General features: G+C 40.8%; 1 protein-coding gene across 4 annotated transcripts in view; it reads right to left on the minus strand.

The window, feature by feature from the left end:
• Positions 1–20,278, minus strand: part of ACBD6 (acyl-CoA binding domain containing 6) — a 197,118-nt gene that overhangs the window by 96,308 nt on the left and 80,532 nt on the right. For 2 of the 4 annotated variants that reach the window (XM_061634253.1, XM_061634255.1), the window contains exon 6: positions 11,835–11,924. The exons of 1 other annotated variant lie outside the window; for it this stretch is intronic. In XM_061634253.1, the coding sequence (XP_061490237.1) occupies positions 11,835–11,924 (90 nt within the window). Of the gene's footprint in view, positions 1–700; positions 731–11,834; positions 11,925–20,278 lie in introns of those variants that run through there. One more of the 4 variants, XM_061634256.1, reaches the window with a different exon arrangement.

Raw genomic sequence — 20,278 nt, forward strand, 5'->3', positions numbered from 1 at the left:
TGGTTGGGACACAGAAATGCACCCAACAATGTCTGGATACAGTGCGACAACTTGATGCAGTCTTTGGTGACAACCCATGTTCATGTTAGGTATCCTTTCACCCTGAGTAAAGCAAACAGTCACTTTTTAAAAAAGTGTACATTATTTTATTATTAGAGAGCCAGTGTGGCATAGTGGTTAGAGTGTTGGACTATGACCTGGGAGTCCAGGGTTCGAATCCCCACACAGCCATGAAGCTCCCTGGGTGACCTTGGGCCAGTCACTGCCTCTCAGCCTCAGAGGAAGGCAATGGTAAACCCCCTCTGAATACCACTTACCATGAAAACCCTATTCGTAGAGTCACCATAAGTCGGAATCGACTTGAAGGCAGGCCATTTCCATTTTTTCATGTTATTATTAATACCCAAAAAACTGCATAGGTCTAGATAGTTTACAGCCTCTGCAAGCAAGACACTGAAATGATGTGGAAGCAGTAACCAAATTACACAATGATTGTGCTCTACAATGCCACAAAGGAAAAATGTTGCTTGATGGTCCAGGAGTTAGCAAAATAGAACAATGCTGAAGCAGCACATTCTGACCTTTCCTGGGAAATGAACACAATGTACACTTGTGTCTTTTAAACAGCTCACTTTCTGGCAACAAGAGCAAAGAAATGCTAAAGGTATAAATTTCATACAAGGCTCTTAAGTAAAAGCTCATGCTGTTGTTCATTTCAGTTTCCAGCCACCTGGGGGAAAAAAGAAAGACCTTGGGCTAAGAATTCAAGCAATTCAGGAATTAAGATTCCTTTACCATCCTAATGAATAACCATAGTTAGGCTTTCCCCCACCCGCACCCTTGAAGTGCTCTAGCCCTTTCTTGAGAAGAGCTTTATTTTTTCCAGATAAAATGGCAACCCAATGTGAAAACAGATTAAGACTCTTGGGACCATCAGAAGCCCCTCAAACCTCTTTGTCCTTTTTGTTGTGTCAGTAAAGGATCATATATGAGAACCTGTAATCTGGTCTTGATGGCTTATTACCATTTAAACTATCAACTTCCTGTTGAAACATCGTCTACAGACACTTCAGACTGTAGCGGTAATGTTTCAGGTTTATCACCAGCTAGAGGTCTCTCTCTAACAACCTCTTCAAGGAAGATTCTGTGAATATATTTTGCTACTCTGCAATATCTTCATGAACCTCAAGTACTAAACTTATGTTATGGGTATGATGGCCTTACCAAATCCAAAGCAGGTTTCCTGCATCTAATGTGTTTATCTTGATTATAGGCCTTTTTGAATAGTTACTTTCTAGTTACTTTCAAAATATTTTTCTAACATTCAGCAGATTGGCACAATAGCATGGATAAAAGGGTGCTCACTTGTTATGTTATTAACCTGGTATGAATCCTAATAGCTTCAATCTATATAACACCCTATCATGCAAGATGGAAGCAACCATATCATAAGTCATAGCTCTGTTTGTGTTGCATGGCATAATGAAGCAACAAACTAGCTTCAGAGGACTTGCTACCTTTGGATACAGCTCACTCACGCATAGCAGCAAGCTCAGCTTACATTATATGCCACAGTGGATGAATTCAGCTATCATGCTAATCAGCAGCAGCAAGCCTCGGAATCATTCACTTCCTCCTTCCCTCTCCTCCTCCAGCATGGCTGCAAGGAAATTCAAAGCTTTTGCTTCCATTTTCAATTAAATGTAGTTTCCATTTATGTGTGAATCCAGACAAAATGTGGTTAGTTTCAACTATGGTTTAGGGAAACCAGCCAAATGATGGTTGCTGATCCTGGCTTTCCCTCCTAAACAAAGGGTGTCCCAAAAGACCCCATGCTATTTGATGGCAGAAGAGGCAAAGAGGATCAGGAAACAGGCTGTTCACTCTGCCACTAACCAGATTGCTCATCTTGTGAGTGGAGGAAGGGAGTGATGTTCGTCCCACTGTGGCCTGGGACTGCGACTGACACTGCTCGCTCTCTAACTCATCAAACTGATCATCTGGTGAGTGGGGACAGGAAAGGTATGCATTGTGCGCGCATGTAAATATGCATGTATGGGTGTGTATTACTTGGTGTGCATGTGATGTGTGTGCACATGCTGTGTGATGTGTGCATGTCAGCTGTGGATTGTCACACCCACTTTTCAGCTATGCCTGCCACTGGTATGTGGCCCCCATAGAGGTTGGAAGGTGGCAACATGGCTTTTGGGGCAGAAAACGTCAGCCATCCCTATAGCTAAAACCCAGCAGTTAAAACAAACCACCACTTCAGATTCACACATGAGAACAAACTGCAGGTAGTTGAAAACAGAAGCTTTCTGATCTCCTCCTTGTGGCTGCTGCAGAGCAGGAGGGGAAGGGGGAGTACAATTATCCCAGGACTCGTGCACATAACACTGAAGCATAGGTTAGCTTTATATCTGAGCCCAGCCTATGTATTCACAACAGGCATATGTATTTATTTATCTATATTAAATTAAAACCAAAAATGTGAGATATGTAAGTGATACATCAGAATAAGAAAGCAGCTTTTGGATCTGGGATAGTCACTCACTTAAAGATGCCTGGACCATCTAAGTTCTCAGGGTAACTCCCAGTCACAGAGCCACCCACTAGGAAAAGGCCTATGGCTAAGGATTTAGGTAATTAGATTACACAAATGACCCTTTTCAACACAAAGCAAAGCCTCTCCCCACCCCACAAATTAGTTCTTCCTGCACTCCCCCCATCCAAAGCAATCACCATCTCTTTTCAAATGTACTATTAAAGGTAATTATCAACACTGAAAAGAACTGGACTCAGCCTGCCCTATTATGTGGAAGGAAAAAAGCCCTGTCACTCTGTTATTGCAACTCAGTGATAAAAAACCTGCTAGTTTAAGACGAGAGTTAAGGCTATCTCATGCTGACTCAAGCTCCACAAAGCCCGGAAATTGGAAGCTAAGGCTGATGTCTTAACATGATCAGTAATGATGCTGTGCAATGTCACAAACTAAGCTTGTTTACAATGTACCCTCCATGTACTCACACTTTTTCTTGGTCAAAGAATCATAGAATAGTAGAGTTGGAAGGGGCCTTAAAGGCCATCGAATTCCCCCCCCCAGCTCAATGCGGGAATTCAACTTAAAGCACACCCAACAGATGGCTGTTCAGCTGCTTCTTGAATGCCTCCAGTGTTGGAGTGCCCACCACCTCATAGGTAATTGGTTCCACTGTTGTACCGCTCTAACAGGAAGCTTTTCCTGATGTTCAGCCAAAATCTGGCTTCCTGTAACTTGTACTTCCATTATTCCTGTACTCTGGGATGACCAAGAAGAGACCCTGGTCCTCCTCTGTGTGACAACCTTTCAAGTACTTGAAAAGTGCTTTCAGTCTCTCCTCTTAGGTCTTTTACGCCAAAATACAGATGGGGACAATGAAGTGCCTGGGACCAACAAAGATGCCCCACTTTGTCCTAGTCCTGCATTGCCTTATGAAGCATCTGAGCCCTCTTGTGAATCAACTCATGTCTATTTGTTGCTTACATCAGTAATTGACAGGCAATGTGTGTGTGCACAGGGTTGTGTGATGCCCACAACAATTTCTCAGGTTCCCAAATGGGCCCAAAGTCCCTAAAAGATTGGTGTACCACACTGTGCACTGTAGTATATTGCCAGTAGTAGCTGCAACAAACTTTAATGGGGCAGGAAAACTTTTGACATGTTGCTCAGAACTTTTTCAAAACAATGAAAGCCTTCCTTCCTTGACAAGCCTGAATGAAATGCATCTATAGTTTTCACCAAAATTGGAAACAAATATGATACACCTGTATAAAACATGGACTAAAAAGGATAAATGTGCCAATTTTCAGAACTGTTTAACTAGGCTATACCTGTGGCCATTTTTATCGGATCGGTTTGATATTTGGCACATTCACAGACCTCATCAGGTAGATCATGCGTGTTAAGTTTCACGGTACTTTGAGACTTATATATATATATATATATTTAAATGTACATTCTGCCCTTCCTTCCAGAAGGAGCCCAGGGGGGGCAAACAAGAACACTAAAGCACTTTAAAGCATCTTAAAAACTAAAGGCTTTAAAGCATATTAAAACATTGTTTTTTAAAAAAACTTTAAAAACATCTTAAAAAGCAATTCCAGCACAGACACAGACTAGGATAAGGTCTCTACTTAAAAGGCTTGTTGAACAAGGAAGGTCTCCAATAGGCGCTGAAAAGATAACAGAGATGGTGCCTGTCTAATATTTTAAGGGGAAGGAATTCCAAAGGGTAGGTGCCACAACACTTAAGATTGCTATTTGGTGCAGAACAGACCTCCTGATAAGATGGTATCTGCAGGAGGCCCTCACCTGCAGAGTGCAGTGATCAACTGGGCATATAAGGGGTAAGACAGTCTTTCAGGTATCCTGGTCCCGAGCTGTATAGGGCTTTGTACACCACGACTAGAACCTTATAATGCAGAAACTTTTTTTTTTAACACTACATACCTTAACTAAAGGAGCACTCCTCTGCCCTTTTAATTCAGTATTACAGAGTTACTTGAAAACCTTGAGATTGGAATCCACTTATTATACATGCCTCAGCAACAGGCATTCTGCTGAATGAAAAAAGATAGCTTACATATCACCCTTGACACAATAAATCACAGAGGGCTTTACATTTTCGTTTTGCTTTTCATCTTCATTTTTTTTTAAAAAATACCACGGTTGGGGGGGGGGAGAAAATTTGATTACATGTGTGATTTCCAACGCAGCAACCTAGCTTTGCAGCTTTCTTACCAGCAGTAAGTGATAAACCTGTTGATTAAAAGCAAATCAAACAGCATCAGCAAATCTAAAGAGGATCCAAAAGTTTTACACTAGTGGCTTTCAGCTATTGGCTTCTGGGGGTTCCTCACAGAGATTATTAATAGTGGTCAACAAGGATTCCTGAAATGCAGCTTGCCCACCATTACTGAGCTACCCCTGTAATATGTAGCTCAAAGAGCTTTGACTGAGTCCTAAAGTGCACTTGCAGTTCATGCAAGGCCCAACATACTCAAGCCGAGGCAGCAGCTGGTGTGATAGGAGTGTGTGCCCTCTAACACATCCCAGAATCCTCTGGAACATGAAGGCATTCCATGGCAGATATGCATGAGTTGATGTGATGAACTGATGGTGACAACAGAAAACCTGCAAGTTGCACCACATTCCTGTCTTCCTTGAACAAGAGATTCAGTTAGCCATAAAACAAAAAACACTTCCCACTCACCTAAATGATTATGAATTCCATCAAGAAACAAAATAAAATCACTTTCCAATCCTTGGCATAACTGGAGGCTTTTTGGTATCTTGTACGGTATGTATCGGCTCACCAAGCCAAATACAGCTAAACGTATGGGAGCCTGCCAATCCCCAAAACAAAACCAAGACCATTTTTATTGTATTTTTATTAGCTATTATAAACGACCTTGGAAGTTTGAATTGAAGGGTAGTATAGAAATGTTTTAAATAAAAACTAACCAACAAAAAGGAGGTTTGTTGAGCCTCTGGTAAATGGCATTCGCCTTGGTGACTAGCACACCGCTACAGAAAAGGAGAGTGGCCAAGGTAAAGGCTGTTACAGCAAAGCTTCATGTTAATGACCTTGGCATACATCCCTCCATTTGATTCAGCTAATTCAGCTTTACAGTTTCTGAACTTCAAAATGGGAGGAGGTCTATACAATTAAGTTTCAGATGTGCTCTTTTACCATAAACAGAAATTAAATATTTTCGAAGACCTAGATTGGCTTTTTCTTAAACATCTTTCTAATGGGCATACCACAGTGAGCCTCAAACTAATGTGCTCGCTCGCTCTGTCTCCTCTCTTCCTCTTTCATGCACCAGAGTAGGACAAGTATTCTATTTTTAACAATTCCTCATGGTGTCCAAACTTCAGGAACTGTAGTTTAACAATCCAGGATCTGAAATTACTTTGAACCCTAGGCTTTTTTTCAATAATCACAATTTAAACAGATCACAGTTCAGATGTCATGGGGAGCTGTGGCTAGTTTGAAATCCAAAGTGGAAGATTGTTTTAAACCTCCTTGTGGGCAAAAAGGAGAAGGGGAGGTGAGGAGGAAGAACATGAGGCTCACTGCAACTCATTCTCATAGTGGGAACACAAGAAGAATCCTAGTGAATCACACCAAAGACCTATCTAATCCAGCATCCTTTTTCGCACTGACCAATCAAATTCTTATAAGAAGTCTACAAGCAGGACAACAGTGCAATAGCAGGCTCCCATTGCTGTTTTCTGCAACTTGCATTCAGAGGCATTCTGCCTTTGATACTGGAAATAATGTACAACCTTCAAGACTAGTAGCAACTCATCCTCCATGAATTTTGCTCATCTTCTTTTAAAGCCCTCTAAGTGTTGGCCAAACTAATCTTACATAGTTTACATGCACCTGGGTAAAGAAGTACTTCCTTTTGTCTGTTCTCAACCTCCCACCATTCAAATTAATTGTATGACCCTGGATTTTAGTATTATGAGAAAAGGAGAACAAAATCTCTATCCACTTTCTCCACATCATGCATAATTTTATACACCTCTATCATGTCCCCCTTACTTGCCTTTTTTCTAAACTAAAACAACACAAATGTCCTGACCTTTCCTCATGGGAGAGGCATTCCAGCTCCCTTATTTTGGTTGTCCTTTTCCAGCTCTACAATATCCTTTTGAGATGCACTAATTAGAGCTGTTTTGTACAGAAAATTATGCTACTGTATACCACCCTAATGTTTTGTGAGAGAGTGATATATAAATACTTTTATAAATCAATAAATAAAAACAAACAAACTGTGCACAGTACTCCAAGTGTGGTCCCACCATAAATTTGTATAGAGGTATCATTATAGTGGCATCGTTATAGTGGCAATTTGATTTTTGATCCTTTTCCTCATTTCACTAACATGGGACAGGGAAGGGCTGTAGATCAGTGGCAGAGTATCTGCCTTGTATGCAGAAGGTCCTAAGTTCACTCCTTCGCATCTCCAGGTAGGGCTGGGAAAGAGCCCTCTGAAATCCTGGACAGCCGCTGCCAGTCAGTGCAGACAATACTGATCTAATGGACCACTGGTCTCATTCAGTACAAGGCAGCTTCCCATGTTCCTAATTTGCCATTTTCACAGCTGCTCCATACTGATTTCACTGAACTATCTATCATGATCTCAAGATCCCTTTGCTAGTCAGTTACTGCCAGCTCAGACCCCATTTGGGTATATATACATGGAGTAAGATTCCACCCACCCTTACTTACACTGAATTGCATCTGCCATTTTAATGCTCATCCTTTCGGAGATCATGTTGGAGCTCTTTGCTATCTCTTTTTATTTTTACTCTCCTGAATAACATCATCCACAACCATGGCCACCTCACTATTCACACCTAATTCCAGATTATTTATGAAAAATTACTGGTCCCAATACAGATTCTTTTGGGACCCCACTTATTACATATTTCTCTTGTAAGAACTGTCTCTTTATTCCTATTCTTTAGCCAGTTACCAAACCATACAAGAACCTGTTCTCTTAAACCATGAATGCTAAGTTTGCTCAGGAGCCTTTAGTGAGGGACTTTGTTTTACACAAATGCGAGCTCACAAGGAGCTGTCTTCCTCCAAGTTAGATACAAGACTGCTTAGACCAGTACTATTCACTCTGACTGGCAGCAGCTCTCAAACAATGCTGTTTTTCAATGCTGCTACCCAAGGAATATTGCCTGAAGATGCAAGGGATCTTAGGGTAGGCAAAGTATTGTTTTGCTACTGAGCAACAGTCAGTCAACAAAGGCTTGTCCTCTGCTTACTATTGGTGTGAGAAGACACAGGGCATGAGTAACAGCAAGTCTCTAGAGACTCCTTTATACTTAACCTCTAATTAATTAATACATAAGGCATTGGGTAAATATTTAAGAGCAAATCCTCTAATGTTCATGGCGTATGTGGAAACTATTTTCCAAGTCCAAAAAAGGTTTCCAGCATTGCAGTTTGGAACACGTCCTCCTTCAGCAGAAAGCTCTCTGCTTTCCTCGCCATAAAGATAATGTCACACACACTAACACAAAGAAAATTACTACAATTTAAGCAATGCTGAAGCCATGGATGGAAGGGAGGTATAATCTTACACATTGCTAGGCTTATCTGAAACATTTCTATTCCACTCAAGACCTTTTAAAAAGGTTTCTTTATTACTCGGGGGGAGGGCGATACAAAATATTGATTTTCATTTTATAACCATTATTAACCTTTTATGACAGGCCCAAAATAATCTGGTTAGAAAACTGCAATACATAAAAAGTGGGGAAGAGAGAGGAAGAGAAAGGTATAAAGAAATCTCACTGGGTGGCCAACTCCCAAGCCCAGGGCAACTGATCCCGGCCAGGCACAGCCCGTGCCTCCCTTACCAGGGTTGAGTAAAAGCAATGCCAACCCTGCAAGGGAGGTAGACTGCCACCACCCCTTAAACCTGGTCACCCACTCTGGGCCAAGGGGAAACCCAAAGTGCCAGAAATAGACCTGCCAAGGATTCCAACAGACAAGAGCCAAAGATGCACTCCTTGTTCTGGAGCCTTAAGGCAAAATACCCAGTTATCTGGTAGTCTGTGGCTAAATGGCCAAGGTGCTGGATTCAGAGCCATGTTTCCCCTGAAATGAACACACACTGGTAAATAAGAGGTAGCTTTATTACAATAAAATATGTGCAAAAATATAGCAGCAAAATAATTCCTTAAACCAAAAACTCCAAGCGTTAGGTAAAATACAAAAATACAGAGTCACAAGAGAAAATAACAAATCTGTCTAGCCTATTCTTTACTCACACATTAGAGGAAGACAGTCAGAGTAACTTCATAGTTCCACATCTCCCCAGAGATAATAGCCTAGACAGCAGAGGGAAGGTGGAACCCCAATATCGAGATCATGGCTCTATTTTTATTGGGAAAGAGCCCAGCAACAGCCAGGAATTAATAAGCCAACCAGGGAGCTTTGTGATAACGAAATCTTCCAGAGCTTTTGTGCGTAACGGTTGCACTCTTCTCTAACCTTCCCAGGCCTGTGGCCTTGAGGTACCAGTCTCAGGCTGATAAGCAGTGTTCTTACTCGCTGCCTAATTAACTGAGTTCAACTATGGAAACTGACAGTCTCTTGGCCTTCTAGAGGCCCTAATTCAGGCAAGATGTTCCCTCCACAATTCCTTGCCACAAAACCATTTTAGTTAACAATCCTTAACAACCCAGGCATTCTTGACAAAAGGTTTTTGTTTTTGAAAATACAGTAGGGCCCCACTTTACGGCCCTTCGCTAACGTGGCAGTCTCAATTAGACGCAATTAGACTAAAGCCCCACTCACACGGAGCTTGTTCCGCTTTTACGGCGGTTTTCGAGCTTCACGCACCATTCTATTCAATGAGCTCCACTTTTCAGCGGGGGTCCGGAACATAACCCGCCATATGAGTGGGGCCCACTGTAATGATTATTTCCCAATTCAGTCCCATGTTAGAAATTTTTCTATTCTGTTCTATTCTATTTCTATCTGTGAATTGTGCTGCATTCACAGAACTAAAACAAATATTTAAAATTTCAAGTTTTCGGGGATTATTATTCTGGTACACCAGGTTGAAAATGTATCTAAAGATGAAAGAATAAGATGCACTTCAGCTACACATGTTCCAAGTGTCAAGTACTGAACAGAGATGGGCAGAGCAATCCAACTCAGGGGAAGGGGTGCCAGCGGAGGATGAGCTGATGGGAAGCTCCACTGCATATATTTGCTGCTCGGGAGCTGCCAGGATGGCAGGACGTCGGCTCAGCTAGGAGCTGCGTGCATGAACGGAAAAGAAAAAGGCCGCTCTCGTGAATATCCCCACTGGCGAGTAAGTGCTCCCCACTGACTTCTATTATAATTATTTTCTTAGACTGACCTTTTTCTTGGCATAACTTTGGCCCGGATTGAGAGCTGCAGGAGAGCTCCAAATGGGAGTTGACTGTTGCGTAATTTCCCCACCTTGACCCCTCCTCTGACAAGCCTCTGGAGCGCCCCTTTCTCTGGTCTTTCTCTGGCTTCTGCCAGCACCTTCTGCTGGGCTGGGCTTCCCTGGCAGACCTCTGGCAGGGTCCCGACTCTGCAGGGGCTCAGGGCTTCTGCCAGTGGAGTTGGGACCTTGCCAGCTCAGCCAGGGGTCCACCACATCCAACTCCCCTCAGCCCGGGGATCCAATATGAGTTGGATTGTGCCTTAACCATTCATCAGCTAAGGTTGAGCTGCTCATTAAGAAAACTGTTCTCCTTCCAAACTTTAATAACAGCAACTATTTATTAACTAAGCACCCATGTCAAGTATTTACTGCATTGTTTATAGCTCACAGATGTAAATCTTGTAGGCATCAAGACTATAATGGCACCCCAATTCAAATCTAACTGGAAAATGCATTTAGAAACAAATGCTAACTGCTTTTAACCTAAGTAGGTATTTTCTAGTGAGTATACAGGAGGCAAGTTGGTACACACTATATCAATGAAACTAACTATAAAAATAAACTACAGTAGGGCCCTGCTTCCCGGCGTTTCGCTAATGTGGCGTCTTTCATTCCCCATTTTAAAGCCACTTTTGCGGCATTTTGCGGCATTTTGGTGCGATGCGCCCCATTATACTCAATGGGGTTCCACTTTACGGCGATTTCTGCTTTATGGCGGGGATCCAGAACGGAACCTGCCGTATAAGCGGGACCCACCTGAATGTAGATGTGGTGAGAGATCCAGCCCTAGTAAGGCTCCTCTCTCATGAAACCAGTGTGAATTATCTCACAACAACAGCCAATAAATTCTGTACATGAGGAAAGAAATTCACAGCCAGAAGAAACTCCTATCTATGCTCTAGTCATCCATTTGCTAAATAAACACCACTTTGCTGGTATTTCATGTCTTCCAAAAGGCTTCTTTCCCTTCTACAGCTATGACTGCATCACTTCTAAGCTTATGCACTGGTCTTCCTTCTGCATGTGCTTCAGGATCCTAGTCCTTATAGGTGGAGACAGAATGCTTTAAACAGACTCCCTCCTCTTCCCTATTCTTTTATTGTTCTCGCTTTCTCAGCTCAAACTCATCTGGTTTTCATCCCTTAGCTGACTTCTCCACAACACAGTCTACCATCCCTTCTATCAAGTCATCTACCTCTCCTCCAAAATTCTTCAGCCCATCCATGTGAGAAGGAACAGCAAGGAGAGGGGGAAGGAAATGTGTCAGCCTTTTCCTTCCCATTGTTTGTTCACTCAAAATTGCCCTTCTGAAGCTGGTTTTCTTTTCGCATCTCCAACACAACACACCCACTGATAGGAAAGCAGCCAGGGAGGAGAACAATGCCAAGTGGTCGAATGGCAAGAGGGAAAATAGTTAAGCAACTTTTTTTTTTACATTCCTTTCCCCAGGTTAGCAGCAACCAGCTGCTGCTTTTCAGTTAAAAGGAAACAAAATATGCCTGGACCCTGACTCCCACATACTCCTAATTTGGCCCTCTACATCCTCTCCTACCCTCTCACTAGCCTTTGCTCATCTGACTTAAAACTACAACCCCTTGTGAGAAGGGGATGTGCTTCATTCCTGGGTTCTTTATAAAGCCTAACATGGTGCTGATGTGAAAATGTTAAATAGTACAACACTGAAGTTAAGTGATGCTTTTGAGATGTGCAAAGGAACCAAAGAACTCGGTGTAACAGAATGCTGAAAGAACCCTACAAATACTTCACTTGTGCAACTGAGAATGTTTTGCTGTACACTAGATATGCACTAGATATACCAGAACTCTTTCAATCCATACCTGGCTGTTAACATCAGCTGTGTGTTGCAGCAGTACTGAGGCTAGTTCCTTGTGTCCTCTGTCACATGCCCAGTGCAGCAGAGCTCTGCCCTAGAATATCAAGCAAACAACAACACTGGATGAAACTGTTGTAATAACTGACACCATTGTGAACCTCAAAGTATTTCATTAGATACATTCATAGCAACAGAGCTTCCTGAATTAGATCAAATGTTCATCTAGCCCAGAATTTTGCTTCCAACAGCAGCTGGCCATAATCCTCTGGAAGACCACAAGCATGGCATGGAGGCAATGTGTTCAATCATGTTTGGTTCCAGTACCTGATTTCATCTATCATGGCTAACAGAGAGTGATAGAACTTATTCTCCCTGGATTTGTGTAATTTTGTAGACATCACCAATCTTGTGCTCATGTATTCTATACGCTAATTATGTATTGTATTAAATGCTTCCATTCTTTCTGTCGAACAGAGTGAGTTGCAGATTAGGGAATTACTGTTCCAGTCAGGAAATCTGTAATACACGAAACTTAAGAATGTGGAAAAACCTCACAAAGAATAGCCTGTTCTGTACTAGTGGCCACCATATCTACTGGAACTGTAAGGATGTACACCCTCCTCCCTTCACTTCAAGTCACTGCCTTCCAAAAAGCCACTCCTGTAAGTCAAGGGACCACCTAGAATGGCATTCAATACTACAGGGAACTGCAGCTGGGAGGGGGAGGGGAGGCAGGCAGGCAAATTCCAGTCCATGTAGACCCACTTAGACTCTTTCATCAATATGAACTAGTATTATCAGTCAGTGACCTTGGGTGCAGTTCCACATAGCTCCTATATCAAAGTCTTATATATTCCATTCAAGACATGTGATCAGCTTACTGTCCAGGAAAACAGAATCAAATGGCACAATCTAAAAATAGATGAGTTATAAGGACCAGAGTAGAAAAGGCATCTTTGCTTTAAAAAGTGAGATGTTCTGAGCAATCAAAAAAATTCAGGTGCTCAAACTTCTTTGAAAATATCAGGAATTTCCAGCCATCCTATTAAGGTAGCACTGATCATCCTATAGAGCAGACATCCATCAAAACACACACACACACACACACACACACAGACACCACAGTGGCCCTCTCTGAGGTCTTTTAAGAGCCTCCTTTCATCCCAACTCTGTAATATCCTATCATGAGCCATTGGCACAGCCGTATAAGGCAATGATGCCATAACCCAACCTGAGAGAGTCTGTTATCTCTGGACGTAGGTTTTCTCACTCACTGCAGAAAGCACAGCCTACAATCTATGAAACTGTGTTATTGGAGTCCAGCCTACCTGGCCTAGAAAAGGTATTTGACTCCCCATTCCCCTCATCCTAAGAAGCTCAAGACAGGTTTTAATATAGATTTACATCTTCAAGACAATCTTGTGTAAGTAGATGCAGTAAGTGTCCTAGCCAAAGTTAACTGACAAGCTTCATGGATGAACGGGAATTTGAACTGGCAATGAAGAAACCCAGTACAAAAATCATTATATTGAACTAACTCAGGAGATTAAAGTGAGTGATTTGTCCTATTTGCAGGAGGGACTCCATGGCAGGAGCCAATATTGTACAGATTGCTACTGCAATATGAATTAACAAAGCACTGTGCTTAGTGTGTCAGCTGTGGGGCTAGCCTTCCCCATTGACTTCAACAAGGGTTAAGCATAACTAACTTCCTCTGGATTTGGCCCATTTTTTAAAAAAGGAGCACAATAGGCTTGCATTTACCAAACATGTATTCCCTACTTTTTTTAGACTGTTATGCCAAAAATTGCTTGCAATCATATTTGATAGGGCAGTAAAAATAATATATTTTTATGGGCTGTAGCTTGTATGGACTCATTTGCAAGGCTACATACACCATGTCAGCAAAAGAACAGGAAGAGCGATGGTTTCCTATTGGATATGAACTCTGTGGCAAACCTGGGTTTCCTTAGGTGTTGTCCTTACAACAACGTTCCCTAACAACTGTATCACTCAGTTTAGCAGACGTTATCTCTATGAGAGTTTCAGATCCACCTACATGTCAAGCAATTTGGAAATAATTGGCAAAGGCTGCAATCTTACGCACATTTATTTGAGTGCCACTGAACTCCGTGGGCTTACTTCTGACTGAGATGGCACATTAAGGATTGCACTCCATGAACTAAGTGCTGACTAACAAGTATTTTAACATCCAACTGCATTGATTATAATATTGAAAGGAATTTTCCCTATACATTAATTTAAAATTCCTTCTTTATTCCCATTTTAGGAACGCCTACCAGCCTCTTACTTGGCATTGCTCAGAGATTCTAAGAAACCAAAAAAATCAGTGCATTTTTGAAAGGGTCAGTCCACCATCTTGATTCAGAAAGGTATCCAATTATATCCAAACATAGATGAAAACCTGCTCCTTCATCTCAGGAACCATCATGCAAAACTTGGTTTCAATATCTTAAGAGGTGTCCAAATGCGTAGCAAACAGAAAAACTACTTCCCAAAATATATACAGTAGCTGATTATGCAGTCAGCTACAGGTGGCTTTCAGGTTTAAAAAACCCTCAAGAAAATATTTTCCTCCCACATACTTTTCTCTCATTTCTTGTAGTCTTAATTCTCCTATTTAGAGCATACTATATTGAGGAAAATATACCAAATGAAGTAGCCAGTAATGTATTATTCTGCTGCCTTTTGTTTGGTGCTTGAATCATCTCTTCCAGAGCCTATTTAAGAATTTTCAAGTAGCTAATGTAAAAGTGGCAAATGAAAATGAATGCCATTCAGAGTAAGCCTACCTCTTAACCCCAAAGCACCCCCAATGAGAGAATGGTGCTGTGAACTTTGAATATTTGAGTCAGCAGCCCAGACTACCTGAATAGGGCCCACCAGCTACACCAGGTGTCATGGTCAAGCAGACCCACTCACCAGAGAGCCCACCAAGGGATTACCAAGCACCACTGAACTGCAAGACTTAAAAACAAGCAGAGGTCCTTTAACAAAGCAGTCCTTGTCCTGGAAAGGTGTGGCCCAGCTAGGACTTCATGTCCTATGCAAGTACATAAGAGCTCAGTCAGCCTGGCTGTGACCATCATCGATATATGTTGTCTGCCTTATACCTGAATGAGGTCCTGTGGCTCATTTCCAGAAACTCTCTGAATTGGTTCCTGTTTCTCTGACCTATACTGTTCTTTGGTACGATAGGGCTTGGTCTGTGTGCCTCCACTCCCTTCAACTTCATCTCATTGTGCAGGCCCTCACCCATGGCTAGAATTGGAAAGTTTATGGTCTTTGACAATTTTCAGGAAGTGTTATCATTTTAAACAAAAAAGGTAAAAAACAGGTGAGCTTTTTAGAAACAACTTCAATCTCATGCTTTCAGACTGTACAACTTGCAGTTCTTAATTAAAACTACCTACTAAAAGATCTCCTCTAGATACAGCATGTGACACACTTGCAGAAACTATATGCTTTACCATCTATACTGAAGTGAAGCTAGAAATCAAAATGCAGCTCATTAAATTTGATAACAGTGTGCATGTCCTTCTGGACTATTCAGACTTATTTGCAGTGTTTTATAAAGCCACCTGCTGGCTAGGTATGGCTCATCCTCATTACGAATCTTCAGTAAGCAAGCAAGCAAAGTTGTTATGCACACAGAAAAGCTTTACATTGGAAGTTGGGTGGGATAGGATGGCACCTGCTCCTAAACTAATTCACTTTTCATTGCATATGTTATTCAGAAAGGCAGATGCAGATCATTATTTTAAATGAGAAAATGCTGTCTCAGGCATCCGTTTATTAAGCTTTTCAACTCACTTTTTAACCCAACAAGTAATTAATTTTGTAACAGAGTATTTTAATAGTGTACTAATTAACCATGGATTAGAAAGGGTATTGGCAATTGTTCTTTTTAGAAACATAGATGGCAACAAGATTAATGCTGTGACTTATTAAACCTTACTGCACTCAACTATACAGCACAGGATTAAAAAAGAAAGTGAATATGTTAACATACCTGGTAAAAACAAAAAAAAGATTGTAAATATGAATTCACTGATAAAAGTCTAGTCTATTCATCTGACAATTATAGTCCATCTGAGATGTCAGGAGTGATCAGGACTAGAACTGAGGGACTGCCTGCTCTGTCAAAATTGCAGAGGAAGGCTGAAACTGCTGAATTATTCTACAAGGTTCCGTCACAATTCTACCTGTCAAAAGATCCACTGGTTCCCCCACCCCAGCTTATCCACAAATGGTTCCAGGTGAGGCATGAGCTTTCCCTGCACATTAGCCAGGTTTAGTATGTGTCTGTATGTCTCTCTAGGTGCTTTCCACATGCCTGTACTTCCCTGCTTTCCAGTCTGGCTGCCACTCTAGCCTACGCTTCCTGCAGTCAAAACAGCAGGTACAAACTTACTTGGGGTCATTAACCAAACTCACACTTTTGCAAGCTATCTTTTTTTGGAACACCAAGCTTTTAAAAATGCTATAAAACCCCACCTAAACAAATATTAGTTTTCCTAAAAAAGATGCCAGAAGAAAATCCCCAACAGGAGATTCACACATGTGCTACAACACACTGTCTACTGCCAACATGCCTATAATATATCTGCAGTGTCCTGTCTCACACAGCAGTTCTACCTGGCCTACATACACAGGTAACAAATGTCTTTAGGCATTTTTGCATGGCTTTGGCGTGCTACCTTGTTACTCGCTCTGGCCCAGTGCCTTTACAAGCAGTATGATACAATTTAGCAAGTGAAGTTTTTTCTTGAAGAACACAGGCAGGCACTCAAGCAAACCTACGCTTGCTAAATATCTATGTGTCAGGCTGCTGTTAAAGACACAAGATCAATAAAAAAACAAAAGGAAATAGTGCAACCAATATAACCCATAGACTTTTATCTCACAAATTTTCATTTAATAAAACCAATGTTTTGTGCTCTAGCCTTCCTATTTAACAAGATAAGCTTCAACATTAAAGCATGTTGTTTTCTAGGGATTCAAACAAAAGCAAATAAAAATCTCCAAACTTATGCTTCCAAACTGCATTACCTATAATCTCATATCTTTCGAAAGGTTATAAATTTGAAGAATTGGCAATACTAAATTCTTTGATTAACCAGCTGAGTGGCTGGAGACAGATATATCACATGTGCTACTACGCATGAAACCTCTCTAATACTGTGCTTTGTGCTAAACAATCTTATTTTTTAAATCTTAAATGTAATCTGCATGGTGATACAATATTCTAGTAAGACATTTATTGTCCTAATGCCAGCAATTTCACAAATGGTATTGAGAGAGAGAGATCCAGTATGGACAGTGTTAGTCTGGGATTTCCTGCATCTGTGCTGCAAACTACACTGATTAAGCATAAACAATTTATGCAAATCAGCTGCAATAATCCATCTCCAAAAGCCAAATTGGAAGTGCTTCATGAGCTGAACAGCCTGTCCATCCTTGGCCTAATATCTATGGTGTTTTACAGTCATACTGCATTCTTAGAAGGACTGTATGCCACTAGATTATTCATTTTATTCCTAAATCATATATTAAACATTGTAAGGAGCTGTGCCCTCAAATAAGTTTCATTCAAAGTAACTTTTTTCATTTACATTTCTAACATGCCCCATCTCTTGTATTCATCCTTAAATTAGTCTAATATCATATGTATAGAATTATTTTATGCTCCAAATCAAGGCTATGTGCACTGCATTTAAAACATTAACATTCTGCACCAAAATAATTCACATTCTGTGCCAAGAAAAGCTAAATTCTGAGACTTGTATAAATTATGCAAGTTAAGCCCATTTTCAGGATTTATTTCAGCTTAACGGGTGAGGTCAAATACAGGTCACTGAAATACCTACGCCTCAAACCACTAAAATCTTGCTCAGCAACACTTCGTAGATTTCAGAGGCTATTACCTATACACTTTCAAGTATATTTTCATAGTTACTATGCTGGGAAAAACAGAAGGGAGTAGAAAAAGAGGAAGTCCAAACAAGAGATGGATTGATTCCATAAAGGAAGCCACAGACCTGAACTTACAAGATCTGAACAGGGTAGTTCATGACAGATGCTACTGGAGGTTGCTGATTCATACAGTCGCCATAACTCGTAATCGACTTGAAGGCACATAACAACATGGCTAGAAACTTGCTTTTAAAAAACTGCACATGCTACGATTCCCAAGAAGCTGACTTCCTCTCAATATCACATTGTGCTGGTTTCCTCATTCTCATGAAACTGCAGCACACACACAGTCTTGCCCAAAATATATTCAGGATGTCCATTATGATTTTGTTATTTTGCCCATGGAGAACACGTTTTAGCTGCAAAAGAATGAGGGTACTTCTTATGCTCTAAAAGATCGGGAATAAAAATGCATAAATCTAATCCCAGTACAGTGACCCTGCCTATTAAATCTTCCGTGCCTCACTTTTGTAAGCTGCTGCCAGCTTGGCCAGCTTCTATAGCAGTTTCTCAAGCAAACAGCACATAAATTTTGCTTTGCTGCATGTCACAGCTCTAGTCACAAACAAAGCAAGTGGGGAAGCTGAAACAGAACTGCCTCTTGAAACATGTATGCACATGAAGACAAAATATATAGGAATTGATCTTAATGCAGACAGAATGAGGTGGCATGGGTAAGATAAATGAAGGTTCATTCAGTAGAAAAATAGTACTTGCTGCTGTCATTTTGTATCCAATTACCTTGATATACCCACAAGCAGGATTTTTTACTTGTGTTGGTGTGATAAATACTTATTTTGTTCCTCTTCCTGCTCTGAAAAACATAGGAACACTTGGGAAGAAATACAAGCATTTCTTATGCAGTATTTTCTTTCAACACAGTGAGTGAAATGCTTTTTAAAACAGTGTATTAAAATACTGTTACAGGCAATCCATACTGCTGGAAATACCTCAGAGCCAAAATTCAAAGGTAGTAATGTTGATGATAGTATTGCTACTGCATCGGATTGGATTAATAAATATGGAATTAGGGTTTGGTGTTAGGAAAGTACTTTCAAATGTTACACAATACAGAACATCATCAGCTACATGGCACAGACTTGCAATATAGAAGTCTACCACGCATATTATTCCTAAAACATGGTGGCAAAGGGTTTTTGTTGAAATATAACACAGACTCTCAACTCCTCTTGTTTCTAACTTGTTCTGGATCTAACATACATCTTCTGCATCAAAGTAAAAGAAATGAATGAATGTTTGAAAATTCAAAATTCCATCCTTAGCACGTTAAACGTTATCAGTTTAACAAATGTATTTAAATGTATTGCCACTCAATTACATTATGGGGTGATATGTTCAGAGCTTTTTTGCTGAACGATATCTGTCTTATCTGTATGATTATGCTGATATCCACACTGTTTTGAACCACACACATATATAAAAATTGTTTAATATAATGTTTATAGTTTCAACTGTATTATTTTTCTAACTGGCAAAAAATGAAACATAATTAGGTACATTATGGTACATCAGCTTCACCTTCAACATGGTATATTTGTAGTTAGTGTTTGAATAAAATTAATGCATTTAAACTTCACAAACATGCCAAACAGTTTAACTAATTTACACTAACAGCACAATTCTATGCACATCTACTTAGAAAGAAGTCCCATTGAGTTTAAAATACACAGATTCTCAAGTAAATATATGCCTAAGTTTTACTTCAGGAAAAGCAGTAAAATGGTTTAGGTTCGATAAGCACTGTAATTTTCAATTTTTCCTAAAATGTTAATGTTTTCTAGAAAACCACTGGGAAACAATTGTGTTCCCTGAAATTGTACATATCTACCTAGTAGCCTTGCCAGGAACTTACCCCCAATTTTACAGGGAGAAGTTGAACAAATGTAGAGATTCCTGAGTGGAACTGATTGTGGCCAAAAGCAGCACGGCTTGTGTTTGCCACCAAATTTAAACAGAACCGAATGCAAGCTGCATCTGCAAATTAACAAGTGGGCGTGCACTCTACACTGTGTGCTTCCAACTGTTCCTTTCCTGCTCCTGATGTCATATACCATCAAGCAATTGACAGATGAGCAGCTCTGCCCTTCTGTCAACGTAGTCTGCAGAAGGTTGACCACTTTGGGATCCACCCCTCCAACTAACAGTGGTTCCGTACCCTGAGTTCTGCATACAAAACTTTTCCCCAGCCAGGTCATGCAAGAATTCTCCATGTATAGCCATGATATTTTCATGTCTGGTGAACTGGCCTAAATGGGTTGGAGGTGACTGAGGAAAAGTGATGAGAAGATGGTTTGCAATGATGCAGCCAGTTGGACAGTGGAGGTTTACTAAGCCAGAGAACAGTAAGGCCATGGAACAATCCAGAAGAGGGAGGAGAGAAGCCAGGAGGCCTGAGAGATGATAAAATCAAAAAGTGTGAAAGGGCCTGTA

The sequence above is a fragment of the Rhineura floridana genome, chromosome 6, assembly GCF_030035675.1.
Source record: "Rhineura floridana isolate rRhiFlo1 chromosome 6, rRhiFlo1.hap2, whole genome shotgun sequence".
Taxonomy (NCBI): Eukaryota; Metazoa; Chordata; class Lepidosauria; order Squamata; family Rhineuridae; genus Rhineura; species Rhineura floridana.